Source organism: Oryzias latipes, chromosome 4 (genome assembly GCF_053564925.1).
Source record: "Oryzias latipes strain Hd-rR chromosome 4, Olatipes_Hd-rR_3.1".
NCBI classification, from domain to species: domain Eukaryota; kingdom Metazoa; phylum Chordata; class Actinopteri; order Beloniformes; family Adrianichthyidae; genus Oryzias; species Oryzias latipes.
The window spans coordinates 6,041,208-6,056,910 of record NC_136240.1 but is presented as its reverse complement, the minus strand read 5'-3'; the positions used below and the strand labels follow the sequence as shown (position 1 = coordinate 6,056,910).

The 15,703-nt window shown below is 45.2% G+C and overlaps 3 protein-coding genes across 12 annotated transcripts in view; 1 reads left to right on the top strand and 2 right to left on the bottom strand.

The window, feature by feature from the left end:
* Nucleotides 1-3,100: 3,100 nt before the first annotated feature.
* Nucleotides 3,101-5,652, bottom strand: pigc (phosphatidylinositol glycan anchor biosynthesis, class C). 4 transcript variants are annotated; one of them, XM_078945638.1, is made up of 4 exons: nt 5,415-5,573; nt 4,332-4,563; nt 4,185-4,256; nt 3,101-4,073 (listed from the first exon to the last, which is right to left on the bottom strand). In XM_078945638.1, the coding sequence occupies exons 1-4, from the start codon at nt 5,462-5,464 to the stop codon at nt 3,600-3,602; spliced, it is 828 nt and encodes a 275-aa protein (XP_078801764.1). In that variant the 5' UTR covers nt 5,465-5,573; the 3' UTR covers nt 3,101-3,599. The 4 variants fall into 4 exon arrangements, with proteins under 4 accessions (XP_078801764.1, XP_078801765.1, XP_078801763.1 ...); XM_078945639.1 differs by having other exon boundaries at nt 3,101-4,256; nt 5,571-5,652; XM_078945637.1 differs by having other exon boundaries at nt 3,101-4,256; nt 5,486-5,588.
* Nucleotides 5,653-7,978: 2,326 nt separating this feature from the next.
* Nucleotides 7,979-12,335, bottom strand: tmed5 (transmembrane p24 trafficking protein 5). The gene is made up of 4 exons (XM_078945634.1): nt 11,276-12,335; nt 10,710-10,807; nt 10,460-10,640; nt 7,979-9,640 (listed from the first exon to the last, which is right to left on the bottom strand). The coding sequence occupies exons 1-4, from the start codon at nt 11,462-11,464 to the stop codon at nt 9,422-9,424; spliced, it is 687 nt and encodes a 228-aa protein (XP_078801760.1). The 5' UTR covers nt 11,465-12,335; the 3' UTR covers nt 7,979-9,421.
* Nucleotides 12,336-12,387: 52 nt separating this feature from the next.
* The window catches only part of suco (SUN domain containing ossification factor), a 38,039-nt gene continuing 34,723 nt past the window's right edge, over nt 12,388-15,703 (top strand). For all 7 annotated transcript variants that reach the window (XM_078945629.1, XM_078945628.1, XM_078945627.1 and 4 more), the window contains exon 1: nt 12,388-12,581. In XM_078945629.1, coding sequence (XP_078801755.1) covers nt 12,526-12,581 — 56 coding nt within the window. In that variant the 5' untranslated portion in view covers nt 12,388-12,525. The remainder of the gene's footprint in view (nt 12,582-15,703) is intronic.

Sequence of the window (15,703 nt, the reverse complement as noted above, 5' to 3'; positions counted from 1 at the left end):
AGAAACTTGTGAGGAATTTAGGCAGAAGTTGAGGCAGGTCCTGGGTGGTCAGGATGAGCTTCCAGAGGACTGGAAAACTACAGCAGAGATTATCAGGGAAACAGGTAGGAAGGTGCTAGGTGTGTCATCTGGAAAGAGGAAAGACGGTAAAGAGACTTGGTGGTGGAATGAGGAAGTACAGGAATGCGTCCAGAGGAAGAGGTTGGCTAAAAGGAAGTGGGATGTAGAAAGGACTGAGGAAGGTAGACAGGAGTACAAGGAAGCGCAGCGTAGAGTGAAGAGAGAGGTGGCAAAGGCCAAACAGAAAGCTTACGATGAGCTATATGACAGGTTAGACACAAAGGAAGGAGAGAAGGACTTGTACAGGCTAGCCAGACAGAGAGACAGAGATGGGAAGGACGTGCAACAGATAAGGGTGATTAAGGACAGAGATGGAAAGGTGCTAACAACCCAGGAGAGTGTACAGAAAAGATGGAAGGAGTATTTTGAGGAGCTGATGAACGAGGAAAATGACAGGGAAAGAAGGGAGGAAGATGTGGTTGTTGTGGAGCAGGAAGTAGCAGAGATTGGAAAGGATGAGGTTAGGAAGGCTCTGAAAAGGATGAAGAGCGGAAAGGCCGTTGGTCCTGATGACGTACCTGTGGAGGTATGGAAGTGCCTAGGAGAGACAGCAGTGGAATTTCTAACAAGGTTGTTCAATAGGATTTTAGAGAGTGAGAAGATGCCTGAGGAATGGAGGAGAAGCGTTCTGGTCCCGATCTTTAAGAACAAGGGTGACATGCAGAACTGCAGCAACTATAGAGGAATAAAGTTGATGAGCCACACAATGAAGCTGTGGGAAAGAGTAGTGGAAGCCAGGCTTAGGAAGAAGGTGGAGATCTGTGAGCAGCAGTATGGTTTCATGCCCCGTAAGAGCACCACTGATGCCATTTTTGCTTTGAGAATGTTGATGGAAAAGTACAGAGAAGGTCAGAAGGAGCTGCATTGTGTGTTCGTAGATTTAGAGAAGGCGTATGACAGGGTGCCGAGGGAGGAGCTGTGGTACTGTATGAGGTCGTCTGGAGTGGCAGAGAAGTATGTCAGAGTAGTTCAGGACATGTATGAGAGAAGTATGACGGTGGTGAGATGTGCTGTAGGTCAGACAGAGGAGTTCAAGGTGGAGGTGGGACTACACCAAGGATCAGCTTTGAGTCCTTTTTTGTTTGCTATGCTGATGGACAGGCTGACAGACGAGGTCAGACAGGAATCTCCCTGGACAATGATGTTTGCGGATGACATTGTAATTTGCAGTGAGAGTAGAGAGCAGGTGGAGGAACAGCTAGAGAGGTGGAGGTTTGCTCTGGAAAGAAGAGGTATGAAGGTCAGTCGTAGTAAGACAGAATACATGTGTCTGAACGAGAGGGATCAAGGTAGAAGCGTTAGGTTACAGGGGGCTGAGGTGAAGAAGGTGCAGGAGTTTAAGTACTTGGGGTCAACAGTTCAGTGTGATGGGGATTGTGGAAAAGAGGTGAAGAGGCGAGTGCAGGCAGGTTGGAGCGGTTGGAGGAAAGTGTCAGGAGTGTTGTGTGACAGAAAAGTGCCAGCAAGACTCAAAGGAAAGGTGTACAAGACAGTGGTGAGACCAGCTCTGCTCTATGGGTTAGAGACGGTAGCAGTGAGACAGAGACAAGAGGCTGAGATGGAGGTAGCAGAGATGAAGATGTTGAGGTTCTCCTTAGGAGTGACCAGGTTAGACAGGATAAGGAACGAGTACATCAGAGGGACGGCTCATGTTGCCTGTGTTAGCGACAAAGTCAGAGAAGCCAGACTGAGATGGTTTGGACATGTTCAGAGGAGGGATAGTGGATACATTGGTAGAAGGATGTTGGAGATGGAGCTGCCTGGCCGGAGGGCAAGAGGACGGCCAAAGAGGAGATATATGGATGTCTTAACAGAGGACATGAAGTTGGCTAACGTTAGGGTAGAAGATGTTCATGATAGAGTGAGGTGGAAAAGGATGATTCGCTGTGGCGACCCCTGATGGGAAAAGCCGAAAGAGAAAGAAGAAGAAGTCATCAAAATATCAGACTTCCTGTGCGACTGACAGCTTGGTCCCAAGAGACTTTTTTGTAGGTTTCTATCTGATGAACATGCCCTGTTAAAATCAGGTTTGTACTATAAAGCATATGGAGGTGCTCGCGAAAACAAATTTTGCAGGTGGCGCTATCGAGCCATTTTTGTTTACCTATGCCGTTCTCCTATAAAATATGAAATTTTTCGCGACTCCTGATGTGTATACAAAATTTGGTGAGTTTTGGGGTATGTTAAAGGCCTCAAAAAGGCGACGGAAAAGTCGGAATAATAATAATAATAATAATAATAAACCTAACAGATACAATAGGGTCCTTGCACTCCGTGCTCGGGCCCTAATAATAATAATAATAATAAACATTCGAATTACAATAGGGTCCTTGCACTCCGTGCTCGGGCCCTAATAATAATAAACATTCGAATTACAATAGGGTCCTTGCACTCCGTGCTCGGGCCCTAATAAACATTCGAATTACAATAGGGTCCTTGCACTCCGTGCTCGGGCCCTAAAAAGGCAGCGCACAGACACCAATACTTCATCTCAACATGGTGGCGGGAGCATCATGGTTAGGGTCTGCTTTGCTGCCTCAGGGTCTGGATGGATTGCTGTCATTGATGGAAAAACAAGTTTAGCAAACCGAATGCAGGAAAACTGTTTTTCCAACCGATGGTCAACAGAGGACGGATGGGGCAACAGGGCAACGACCCCGAGCTTCTAAATCAAAAACCGGACGGCTTAAACAGAACACGAATTCTGGAGTGGCCCCGTCTAAGTCTGGACCTCAACCCGACTGAGATGCTGTGGTATGACTTCAAGAGAGCAAAGCACATCCCAGAATTTCCCTGAAGTGAAACATTCGGCCCAAAATTCCTCCTGACCGTTGTGCAGGTCTGATCTCCAACTACAGGAAGCAAGTTGCTGCTGCCAAAGGAGGGTCACCTGTTAGGAAATTCAAGGGTTGACATATTTTTACACATAAAAAACCCAAAAGCGTACCTTTGTTTGTGCTGTATCAGTTTGAGCAGACTGTTTATCTGGTAACTTTCTGTGACTTTCTTTATTCTCAGTTAAGTTTCTTCAACATTGAATGTCAAACAGAATGGCACTTCGGTCAGAAACGAAGTCAAATGTTCTGCAAACATACTAGGGGTACAAAAAAAAAACTGGACAGTAAGGAAGTACAGTTAATAAAAAGATCAGTTTCAAAATAAAACCCTTTCTACACATAGACAACATTAGCATCCTGAAAAAATAAACATCCCTGTAGAGTACATAAACATCTGTAATATTAAATTAAAGCGTAGCATCATTTGGTCTGCAGTGTCAGTGATGCCAATAAATTATTTGTTCCATTCAGCCCCAGAAGTTACGGTACAAAACTTTAGCAGCTGTTGTGTATTGCAGTAACCAGTTCTGGCCAGATGAACACACACAATCTGTCACTAAAGACAGACATGGTACAAGAATGAATCAGGAGAAAGTCAAATCTTTCAGCAGATTCAACCGCTCCAGTCCGCCTCGGGAGCGGTCAGCCAAGCAGGCGGCTCAGGTCCTCGTGAATCTCAGCCTCGTCCCAGGGTCCGTGGATGTTGTCTTTGTGTCTTTGCAGCCTCACAAGCAGCAAAGGACAGAGGAATGTAACACTGGCCAAGGCCAGGAACAAGAGCAAGGCTCCGCCCACGGACTGAGATCCTAGACCCCCTACACCCCCGATGCACACCCCCACACAGGCTCCGGGGAAGTGCCCCGGCGCATTCTCTCTCAGCCTCTGCAGCAGACACGGCCACAGGGCGAACACCAGCAGAGCACAGCTCAGCATGGCAAAGGTGTGCAAAGAACCAGGCAACCTGGAAGCCAAGCACACCGAGGCAAACAGTGCTGCGTTTAGGGACAGGCTTCCAGGAGGGGAGGGCTGGGCATAAGGAAAAGCAACGAGGTGGGCCAGCAGCATGACGGCAGACATGGCGTACACCGTGTCCGTGCTCACAGACTCCGTTAAGGTCTTGAGAACCGGGGAGAAACCAAACGTGAATGAGAGGAAGATAGCAGCACTCTGTAAATCGGCCAGATGCGTGCGAGGATGGCTGCACAGTTCTGTCTGGGGGGTCAATACCTGGTGGAGTCCATAACCCAAAAGAGCACACACCAGGCTGCTCCACAGCAGCGTCCCAGGAGCCAGCAGACCCTTGAACAAAGAGCAGAACACACAGTTTACCCTGAAGGCTGATGACCCAAAATACCAAAGAACGCATGGTCGTACCTGCTCCATGTAGAGCCAGAGTGTGAGGAAAATGGCCACCGAGGACATCTGCTGCCCCACAAAGCCTGCCTCCTTCACCACAGCCCAGTAGCGGTACTGCCGGATGCCTTCGTTCCTCCTCAGCTCCTCTAGGAAGTGATGGTCCACGTAGTTATCAGGATAAGGCTGTGGTTCCCAAAGCACCTTCCGCCAGGGCACAGTCTGGCCCGGGGCGCTGTCCGGCCCCATCACCCTGTTTTAAATGACACCACGATCGGGCGGCAACAGGTAAAGCCCATGTTCACTCACGGTTCAAGTGACCTCTTTTTTAAGGCCCACTTCAGAGAAAATCGTGTTTTTAACATGTTTTTGTAGCGTTTTGATCGTGATGGAGGGCATTAAGAAAAGAAATTGTGATTGAAGCTGCGTTTCTGAGTATTTATTTACCGATAACGTGATGGATCAGAAACAGATAAGAACCGCTGTTTGCAAAAACTCGGGTTTGTGACGCAACTACAGAAATGGGCGGGCCACCAGCTCCCTGCTCCGCTCCATTCTGATGCATCCACGCACAGAGAAAGAGATCCACGTTCGTCTTTGTTTTCCTCATCTGAACTGGAATCTGGATCTAAACTGTACGGCTGCTCACCATTTTTTGTTGTACCGCCAATGTTAGCTTGGATATGTGAGGGGCTGTGAGCTAGCGGGAGAGTGTAAACAAAGGCATGCTGGGATACCAACAGTCCCGCGTCCAACTCAGAGGCAAATTTCCAATGAGCTCATGCTGTTGCGCCGAAAATGTCTTAAACAGTCAACAGTTGTTTTTTCTTTCTTTTTTGAGGGGGGGGGGGGGGGGGTTAACAGCCCAATCATAATTTAAAGACCACCGGAAACGCTTTGAAAATCGATTAAAAGATGATCCGAGTGGGACTTAGGTGGCTGTGAGTGTCAGCGCCGCGCATGTAAAACTGCTGCTCCCAGACTTAACTAACGCTTTAGATTCTCCAGTAAAGTCTTTCTACATGAGCAAACACGTCATCCTAACTAAACCATGATAAACAGTTTTTAGCAGACTCCTGTGTTTGCAGTGTTCGAAACACGTACCGTGAATAAACTGGATACTTCCGGGTTTTAGGCACGATGAAAGCAGACATGCGCAGTAAACACAGATGTACCTTCGAGAATGCAGCTGTCGCAGCCCACACGAGCACATTTTACTGTCGCATCCCGATTCAAACGTCACCTGCCTCTTTGACTCACCTCAGCAAAGCTCCCCCTTCTCCCTGAACGCCGCGATGATCGCCCCGGAAGTCAGCTGCTGGTAACAGCGCAAAAAAAAAAAAAGGTCTCACTGGTCTGAGCCCTAAAAACGTCACAGCGCCCTCTATCGTTGTACAATATTATTTTTATTTTTATTGACAAAATTCAAAATTACACATCATTTGTTCCATTTGTAACATTCAAATCTAAATACATTAGGCAGTATAGGGTGTTACAACTATGAAACTAGAACAAAGTCTAAGCAGCAGATGAAAACAATATAATACGATAGAGTAATAGGTAATATAAATACATAAAACATAGACATATAAAAACAAACTAAAAGAAACAATAAACAAAAAATACTAAAATAAAATAAAAAGAAACAAAGGCGTTAATCCACATAAACCGATAAGCAGTTGAAAAGCTTTATAGCTTCCTTATTATGTATTTTTTGAAGGGATTTATTAAGGAAGCAGGAGATTGTTTTTGATATGCAATGAATTGGGCTTATCGTTCATAAAATGTATTTTCATTATTATTATTATTTTACTTGTTCTGTCCAACAACTGAGCAAACAGATCACAGCTGAAGGCCTCTTTTGCTTGACAGTTTTACTACAAAAGAGGTTATGAATCTTAGGATAACCAGGGTGTAAATTTGTATAAACCCTTTTTTTTTTTACATTTTGTGTTTTAAGTATCTATACAAATTCTTTTTTATCAAGGGGGAGGGAGAGGGGGGAAGTGTGTGTGTGTGTGTGTTTGTGAGAAAAAGAAATAAAGAGGGAGGGGGAGAAAGTAAGGGAATACAAGTGCTGAGTTGCTAATTTGTATAGGTTATTATTTTAAGCTGTGAAACATTTAAAGTAGATCTGCAGAAAGACACATATTACATCAAAGGTGATAGTCTGACACTAAGATGAGCAGAAGACATCTGTCCATCAACACACTGTGGGTTAGGAGGAGGGATGAAGCAGACAGGGAGCAGTGTGCACGTGGGGGTGGAGCTAGGTGCAGAGGAGGCCCCCCGACAGGGGCCCCTCCGGCACCTGGAGGCATAGGCGAGGCCGGTGTCAGGACCCCCAGGCCACAGGACAGGTGCGCTTGGCAGTACCGGGCGGCAGCCACTGGGCCCACCGGGCACCGGACACCGAGACCCGGGCCAAGGACTAGGCCAGGGACCAGAGGACCCAGGAGCCCCCCACTACCCAGCTGGAGCCTCGTCACCACGCAGGCCAGCCCCGGCGCCCGACACAAGCCACCCAGAGATCACAGAGCAACCACAGCTCCACCCCTATCTCCCCCCACACTACACTACCCTCCACATTCCCCCTCACCCAACACGTCCCTCAACCCCTCCTTTCTTAATCAATGTGTCAAATATGCGAGTAAAAGTGGAATGGAGGGGGGGGGGGGTGCCATAAAATGACATTTATGAATAAAAAATTGAACTAAAATAACACAACTATCAAAAATGAACTGAATGTTATTTTCTTTTTTGATATTTACCCAGATTGAATGTTAAAGTATGAAAATGTAGGGATTGAGTTTTTGTTGAAAGCCAAATATAAATAATTTCAGAAAATTTTTACCAAACTGCAATCAGGAAACAGCTGCTTCTGAGTGTCAAAATCTTTTGCACAAATAGGGCATAAATTATCTTTTTAAATCTGATACTTAAAAATTCCTTACATGGATTTATGTCATTGTGGTTTTAAAATGGACTTCTTTATCCCTTGTGCTATCCTAGACACTTTAACATTGGGAGTGGGGTCACCTAGACCCACTAGACAGTGCTCTGAACCTTTTTTCTTCAATGATTTGTGATCTTCACTGGTGTCCATGGATTACATGAAATCTTTCCACCTTTATCCACCTTTGTCATGGTAGGGAGAACACGTGAAAGTAAGGGTGGGGTCATCTAAGATAACACAAGGGGTGATTTGGAGGTAGGGGAATCGATGAGTTGTACTTGTTTTGGTTCCCACACCGGTTTCTTTTTGTCACCGTGGTGCTTGAGTTTAGATCCGAATGATAAGACCACGTCGACATCCCAAAACATCCCAGCAGGCCGGTGGGCGGTCAGCATGAACCAACACGGTACTTCATATCAATAATGGACCCATAGTGACGTCTGCATGAGGAAAATGCTGTTATCCTCGGGTTAAAATGCAGTTTATGAAAGTCTTCTTATAATTTCCTTGAATTCCAGGTCAGCATGTGTCCAAACGTTGAGTATCATCAGTCATATAACATGTTTCCCGGTTATTAGGGTCATCCTCCAGCAGAGGTGATGCTGAGCCACAATGGTGCCTGATGACCCGGTTCTGCACCGCTGAGCTCAGCGAGTTTCATGTCTTTGTGGCCGACAGACTGCTTACAAATGCAGACAAAAGAACACACAAGTCAAACAAAGATTCTTTAATTTACACATATTTATCTTATAAATATATTGATCTTCCTGCGCTGCCTCATCGAGGTAGAAACAGTTAAAAATATTCCTAGCTGTGAATCAGAAACACTAAATCCTTGCGTTGGAAAATGAAAACCTTTTTTTTTTTTTTTTACAAACATCTCCTTCAAAGCATGACAGAACTGTTTAGAATGATTCAGTAGAAATGGATGCTTTCTAAGGCTTCAGCGTAAAGAGATAAGGAAGATCCTACAGTGACAGCAGCCAGATAGAGGAATAAAAAATATCATCTCTGCAAATTCAGAGCTCCTCCTTACAAACACCAACAGACGCCAAAACCCTTTGACGTAACTCACACCACGTTTTAAACCGTTTTCGGAGATGGGAGCACGTTTTTATGAAGGCATAATATTTACCTTTGTTCTTCGTTTTGCAGAAAAATGACAACTTAGGCTTTTCAGGGCGGAATTCCAGAAGTGGAGCAAACCTAAAAATGAAAGCTTAAGGCCACACATCACAGCAGCATTTCATAAAATATGACAGTTATATGAGTTTACCCCTCAAGCTTCTGTGACAAATGTCAAACCAAAAAAGCCATTTTCCCTGCTACCGAGGCAGCATGGCCAACAGATTCGTTTAAATGCTGCTTCATAAGTATGAACTGAGTATTTTAATGGTAAAGAATGCTGACATGGTTGTGGCACTGAGTCTGGAGCAGACCTGCACTGACCTTCCAGGTGTCAGAAAGATAATAATAGACTTCTGTCACCAGAGAGCAGGTCCTGGCTCTGCGTCTTCACGCCGGAGGAGGGCTGTAAACAGACACCCACAGCTCAGTCCACGCTAGAGGGTCTCTCCTGGACCTCGCGAGAGTGCAGCAACTCGGACTTTACCGTATTTACACGGGGATAAAGCGTGGCTGACGGTAAAAAACCACGAGAGGCTTTAGATCAGAGGGAAAAGTTGACGCCCATCAATGCAAAGGCGGCATTTGAATGCGGGGAAAGATCAGCTGCCAAACCGGTCGCACTTCTCTTGCCTGTTTGTCAGAAACATGTCTTCAAACGCTCCTTCATGTAACACTCAGAGAGGTGATCCACAAAACTAAAATGACATTTCTTCAAGTCGGGTAGAAAACAGTAACATCCTCAACATAATCATCCTGTGGCCGTTAGCAATCAAGTACAGCAGCTTAGCAAAGAGAGTAGAATCAGAACAGGAAACACAGACGGTGGACTTACAACGGATTGATTTGAGTCCAAATATGGAATTTGAACTCCATTCAGTTGTGGTAAACCCAACACCAACATTGAAATAAGGGTCTTATACGTATCTTTGTTACAAATCTGGGGGGCAAAAAAACCCCAAACAAACCCCGGAGACATAAACAGTCAGCTGGTTACTTTCCGGCTCTTTAAAATCCACTCCCGGTTGTGTTATGTGCGAATTTTCTTTTTGTCCTCAAAAAGAGAGCGGACCAGGTACACCTGGACCCCCGACACCATCACCATCACGACCAGGTTGACCACAGACCAGAAGTTGACTCTTTCAAAGTTGCTCTCCTGGATGTTGCGGTCCCGAGCCTCAAAGGCTCGCAGCAGAGTCTGGATCTGTACGCTTTTGCTCAGCCGAGCTTTAACGTTGTTGATGGTGTCCTGCAGGAAACAAACACATCATTTAGAGACGCAGTAACTCAAACAACAGTGATCCTTCCTTGCAGACAAGAACAACTTCCTTCACATGTGATCAGGCCGAGGACTGTGGAGTCAAAGGGACTGCGTTCATCTGTTGCTCGCTGTTCCGTGACCTGAGAAAAAAGGCTTTGGTCTTTTCTGCCCCCTCCATATAAAACACTCTACAAAAAAGCTGCAAATTAAAAGAGCTCATTCCTCTAAATATCTTTAAATCCATGCTGAGAATGGAGGAGAAAGTCCCTTTTAACTGAACCTGTTTCACAAAAGCTCTTATTTTTATTTATTTTGTGTTTTAAATGTTTACATTTTTATTGTAAATGTAACTTATGGTTTCCTCCTAGCCAGGACTCCCTTGAAAAAGAGATTCCTAAAATCTCAATGGGACATTTCCTGGGTAAATAAAGGTTAAATAAAACAAATTAAAAAAATGGAGGAGACTAGTTTCCGTCCTCTTATTCCGGCAGAGCTGCGGCTGAACGAAGAAGAAGAAGAAGAAGAGAGGTTCAACTGTCCTGCATCCGCTCAAAGGGTCACACAGCGCCAGACAACCTGAATGTGGCGGATTTGGTGCCATTTCCCAGCATGTGACGGGCCGTTTTAGTGGCAGCATGACATGTATGCCACTGGCAGCAAAGGAGGGACAAAGTCCAAAGATAAAAACAAAAAAAAAACACCACATATGGAGGGAAGATGGGGTTGTTTTCAGCATAATTTTGAACGTTTTTAGACAACTGATTGACAGAACAGATAGATGAAACAAACAGACAGACAGATACACACCATGATGTCCTCCAGCTTCATATCTAGAGTATCTATTCCGTGGACATATTCCTTCCAGTTTTCTGGGTCTTCATCTGTGTCCATGTTGTCCAGGATCAGTTCAAAGAAGACGAGCTTATCTGAGACGGTGCTGAACGTGTTGTCAAAGCAGAACATGTAGTCTCCATCCTCCGTCTCCACCCTGCAGGGCAGAACAAGCTGTGAGGTGTGCAGCCGACACATTCACGCCGGCCCACCGCCACATACGTACGTGTGGACGCCGTCGGACTTGCGCTGGTCATTAAACAACAACTGTCCCGACGGAGAAAAGATGGAGAAATCCACATCCAGGCCCGCTCCATCCAGAACCTGGAGGAGACACACGTTACTTGGAGGTAAAAGAAGGAATCCTGGCAGCATCTCGGAAAAGTTCAGATCCCTCAGGGCGGATGTTGATGACTTCCACTCAGGAGGAAAGAACGGCAGTGTTTTTATGTGAGCTTCATTATTTAGTCAAGGCAGAGCAAAAAATAAAGAAAACAACAGATGAGGGATAACTGTAAAGAAATGTTGATGAGTCATTTTCTTTATCTGTACTTCAGGTTTAGACACAATCATCCAAGCAGAACAGGTTACCAAGAGAAAGGAGATGACAGGCTGAGACACTGAACATGATCCGACTTTTTGAGCAACAGTTATGAACCCAAAACACACCAACAGATCTGACACATGACCCAGATTTGGTTCTGAAAACTACTTATCAGACTTTTTTTTTTTTTTTTACCAATAAACTTCGGGATCTTACGGTGTTACCCAACCAGAGGCAGATCTTCTGACCTGATATTCAATCTCCATCGATGCGTCTCTCTTCATGGTCTGGTAGAAACACTCTTTCCGACCGGCAGGTAGGTTCAGCGTGAAGTCGCTGTCCATCGCCTGGGAGAAGGCAGCCTGCACCCCACAGCTGTCCCACGCGAGCGGGAGCGACACCAGCCACGCGCACAAAAACCGCCGAACCGGGGTCATAGTTTGACAGGCTGCTGGAAAGTTCGATAAAAACCGACTGATACCGAAAACTGCGGTTTAACCAGCAAGTCTAACAATATTCCAGGTCCCCAAAAGTTGACTACAGTCTGAAATGTTCCCTGTCCTCCGAAGAGAGAGCTGTCGGTGGCAGCGCCTGTCGGAAATTACACCTTCAAAATGTTTTTATTTATTCTACTTAAAGTAAGAATAAAGTTAATGTTGTGATTTATTGATAGTTTTGGTTCCTCTTCCTTTTGTTGTTTATTTTACTGCCAGATTTAAAACACAAAAAATAACAGGCATAGTTTATGACCACCTCATCGAAATGTATCTTGGGATATGTAGTTCACACATGGAAAACAAAAAGAGGAAGTATGGCGAATTCTTTCAATTATTCTTTCCCCTTTATTTTCCTGCCATTGTTGTTCAGCTCTGGTGGCAAATGTAAAATCAGCACAGCTCACGTGTTTAGCACAAAAATTTTAAAAAATCACGAAGGAATATCGGGTATTAGCACGGATTTTATTAGCACCGCGGACTTAGACTTATTAAACATAACTGGCCTTTTACTGCCTTTTAGAAATAGAGTCCACATTCACTCTCTGTCTACACCCGAATGAAGAAAACCTACACAAAGAATCATTACGACCACCTCAGACTGACTTCACGGGGGATTGCGAAACACTCTGGGCTGTTGCGTGTTTTACTGAAATGTTAATCGATGAACAAACAGCTGACGCGTTCGCTTCGACAACTCATCGGTCCTCCATGTGGGCGGGGTCTACTACGTCACTGGGTCCACAGCGATTGGCCGAGAAGCGCTTCCCACCGATTCTATTGGTCAGATCAACTGAAGGGGAGGGGCTTATGAGGAACCCAGCGACTCGTCCATAGCCGAAGCTAAAGCAGCGAAGCTGCTCCGACAACAAACCCATCATTACCGAGATGAATCTGCCGTTTGCGCGGTTCTGATACGAGCCCACGCGCTGCCCACGTGCTGATCACCCGCGACAGATCCGAGAAAAGCCGCACAAAGCGAGGATGATGGTCCCCGCGGGAAGATGATGAAGAGGCTGCGCGTTCTGTCGGTGTGGCTGATAGTAGCTCTCCTGTGCGGGTAAGCGGCCTCCTCTTCATCTGACACATGTGAAGAAAGGCAGCGTCCTGTCAGATAATGGACCCGCCTGGCTTCCACGGTCAGCTGTTTGGTCCGGACCACCGCACAGCCAACGGGCTGTTTGGTACCGATACGGACTATACCGCCCGTGACTGAGAACGAGCTCGGTGACGGTCTTTGGGTCTGTTGAGGCTTTGCTGTCTGAGCTGGGTCGGACTGGTTCCGTCCCAGTTTCAACGAAGAAGTTTGTTGTTCACTATTAGTGTGTGTCTGTGTTTGCGCGCGTGCGCATGTTAGTAAGTTAACTGGTTTATAAATCTTCAGGAAGGTGCTTTCCTTTTGGACAAAAATGTGCATTATAGTTCTGTCTGAAAATAATTCCAAATAGAAATCCATCATTGGAACTAGAAGGACCTGCATTTCCAGAAGGAAATGCAGGGTTGAATGCTAAATTGCTGGATGAAAATGAAACTTGAAGGGTAATAATTGGCAATAAATAAATAAATGATCAAAGTTGGCCATAAATAAAGTGAAAACAGCATAAGAAAAATATATTTTTTGCCAAAAATGCCAGTGAGCTTCTGCACCAAGGATTATCCATGTATTTCAATGGAGGCAAAAGTCCTGGAATATCTGGAACAGTGGACCAAAAGTCCTAGCTGGAATAAGCTGAAAGAGCTGAACATTTTGTGAACAAATGCTGAACAAATGTGTGAAATTTAGAGAACACAGTGAGAAAAAGACCCATATCATTAAAGGGCCTAAACCTTGCAAAATCAAATTTTTATTTTATTTTATTTGAAGTGTATTATAATGCTAATTTGCAACAAAAACAACCTGCAGTGGTATTTTGATCCATTCACGTATTTCTGAGTATTCCTTTAAAAACCTGTGTTTTAAGCACTAGCCGCTCCCAATCCAGGAAAACTAGGGGGCTCTCACATTGTGATGTCATAAGGTGAGGACCAGCCCCTTCCAGGAAGAGTCTGCCCTGCAGCACCGCCCCCACGCTAACACACACAAACACACTTTTTCTGCAGGGCTAACTGTGATAGGGTGAATGCTTCTGTTTTATAAACACAATCTGCACATCTGTCTTTGTAAAAGTTCGGAGGTTGTTTGTTTTCGTGGGTGAAACGCAGACACACTGCCGCCGCCGGCTGGGGGTTGACGTCTTGAAATGGGGGGTCACCCACACGGAGGGAAAGGCGGGGCCTCACAGGTCAAATTGCCCTACTTCCGGGGAGGACAGTGAGCTCTGAAAGTCTTAAGAAAAGCATGATAATGGCCCTTTAAGGCAAATGAAAGTATTTCCCTGTTTCACATCCAACTGTTTTTGAACAATAATAAACCCTGACAGGAGATATTTTTCTTTGTGATCTACTGGACCTCATATTCTGTGACATCAACATGTAGTACTCAATAATCAACCTACTAGTTAAGCCTAACCAGGTTAATGGTTTGCAGCTTGGAACAAAACCTCTTTCAACCTCTAAAGTTGGCCGATGTAAAGCATGAGCAGATTTTCTTTCTCTGTCACTACCCAGACTTCATCATTAATGCAATACCTTTTAAGCATGCTGCCATGCCCCCCCCCCCCCCCCCCCCCCCCCCCCCCCCAGCTGCTAACTACCCACACGTAGGCAGAGAAAAGCCAGGAATGCAGAGCTGGACTCCCAACAGCTCCAGTAAAAGTGGGGTTTGATGCTTTCCAGCGGCTGTAACGGCTTCCTGCGGCTCGTCCAGGATCTTTGAATGTCCGGCGCCTCTAACATGGAGGCGCTGTGCTGATCAGCCTCGCGGCTGCAGGCGTTGTGTGTCGCCATTCCTCCTCACTCATGCTGTCAGCAGAAGGAGGTGGCTGCGTTGTGCCGGCTCAGGTTGTCCGAGCATGTGCACACCTTCAGCCAGGCCAAGGCGGCATGGAGGACACGGCTGCTTCCATTTTCATTCTCTTGTGTGACTCAAACAGTACAAGTTCAATAATTATGTATAAAAAGATAAAAGCAGTCATGTAAATCGAAGCGTTTAGTCTAGTTTCGTGTAAAACCAGTGAGAAATGACTTTAGTATATCTTCTTCTGAGTCAGAGGATTATTTTCTATGCGCCTCTGGAGGATTATTGTTATGTAACATGATTAACAGTGGAGATGCTCTGACGCATTTTGCTTTCTCTACTTTCCAGCTGACCTCGGATGCTTCTTTGTTCTTTCTGTCTTGACCAGCTGAGCCTGGTGTCCCTCTCATGAACACTGAAGAGTCTTTTGCACTCTAAAACAGAAGTCTCTTAACGCATTTCTGCAGGAATATATGTCCTATTAAACATTTGTGTAGTTTGTGGTTGTGAAATAATTTTTAGATGGCGTTTGTCCAGCCATATTCTGGCCAGGACCGGGTAGGGTGAGAGTGACTCCATGGGATTTTTCTCACCATTTCTCTTGGCCTCTTTGATTTTAAACTTGGGAACTGTAGTTCTCAAGTGAGAGACTCACAAAACCTAAAATAAACATAGCATGAGTGATGGATGCACAACCATTGTGGAGTGAACCGCAAAACCCCAACGCCATGTACACACCGCCCCCAGCAACGTGCGTTCAAGTAGCGACTTCTAAAGAAAAGTCTATGCAAATGCGCTTTTTGAGCTTCCGCATTTCAAACTCGTATATTAACCTCTAACCCTTGTGCTATTTTGTGGGGTCCAGATGACTCCACCCTTACATTGACGTGTTCTCCCTACCATGACAAAGGTGGATAAAGGTGGAAAGATTTCATGTAATCCATGGACACCAGTGAAGATCACAAATCATTGAAGAAAAAAGGTTCAGAACACTGTCTAGTGGGTCTAGATGACCCCACTGTTGATGGGAGCACGACAGATAGCACAAGGGCTAATAAAGACCAAAACAAACCTTTCATGAAAATGAAAGTAAAGGTTTCTAATATCGACATATTTCAAGTATCCTGTGAAATGTTTTTTCATTTTTGTGTTCTCGTCCTTAATATACAGTCAGGACCATAAATATTTGGACAGAGACATAGTCTCTCTAATTTAGTTTCTGTACATTACCACGGTGAATTTGAAATAAAACAACTCAGATGACATTGAAGTGCAGACTTTCAGCT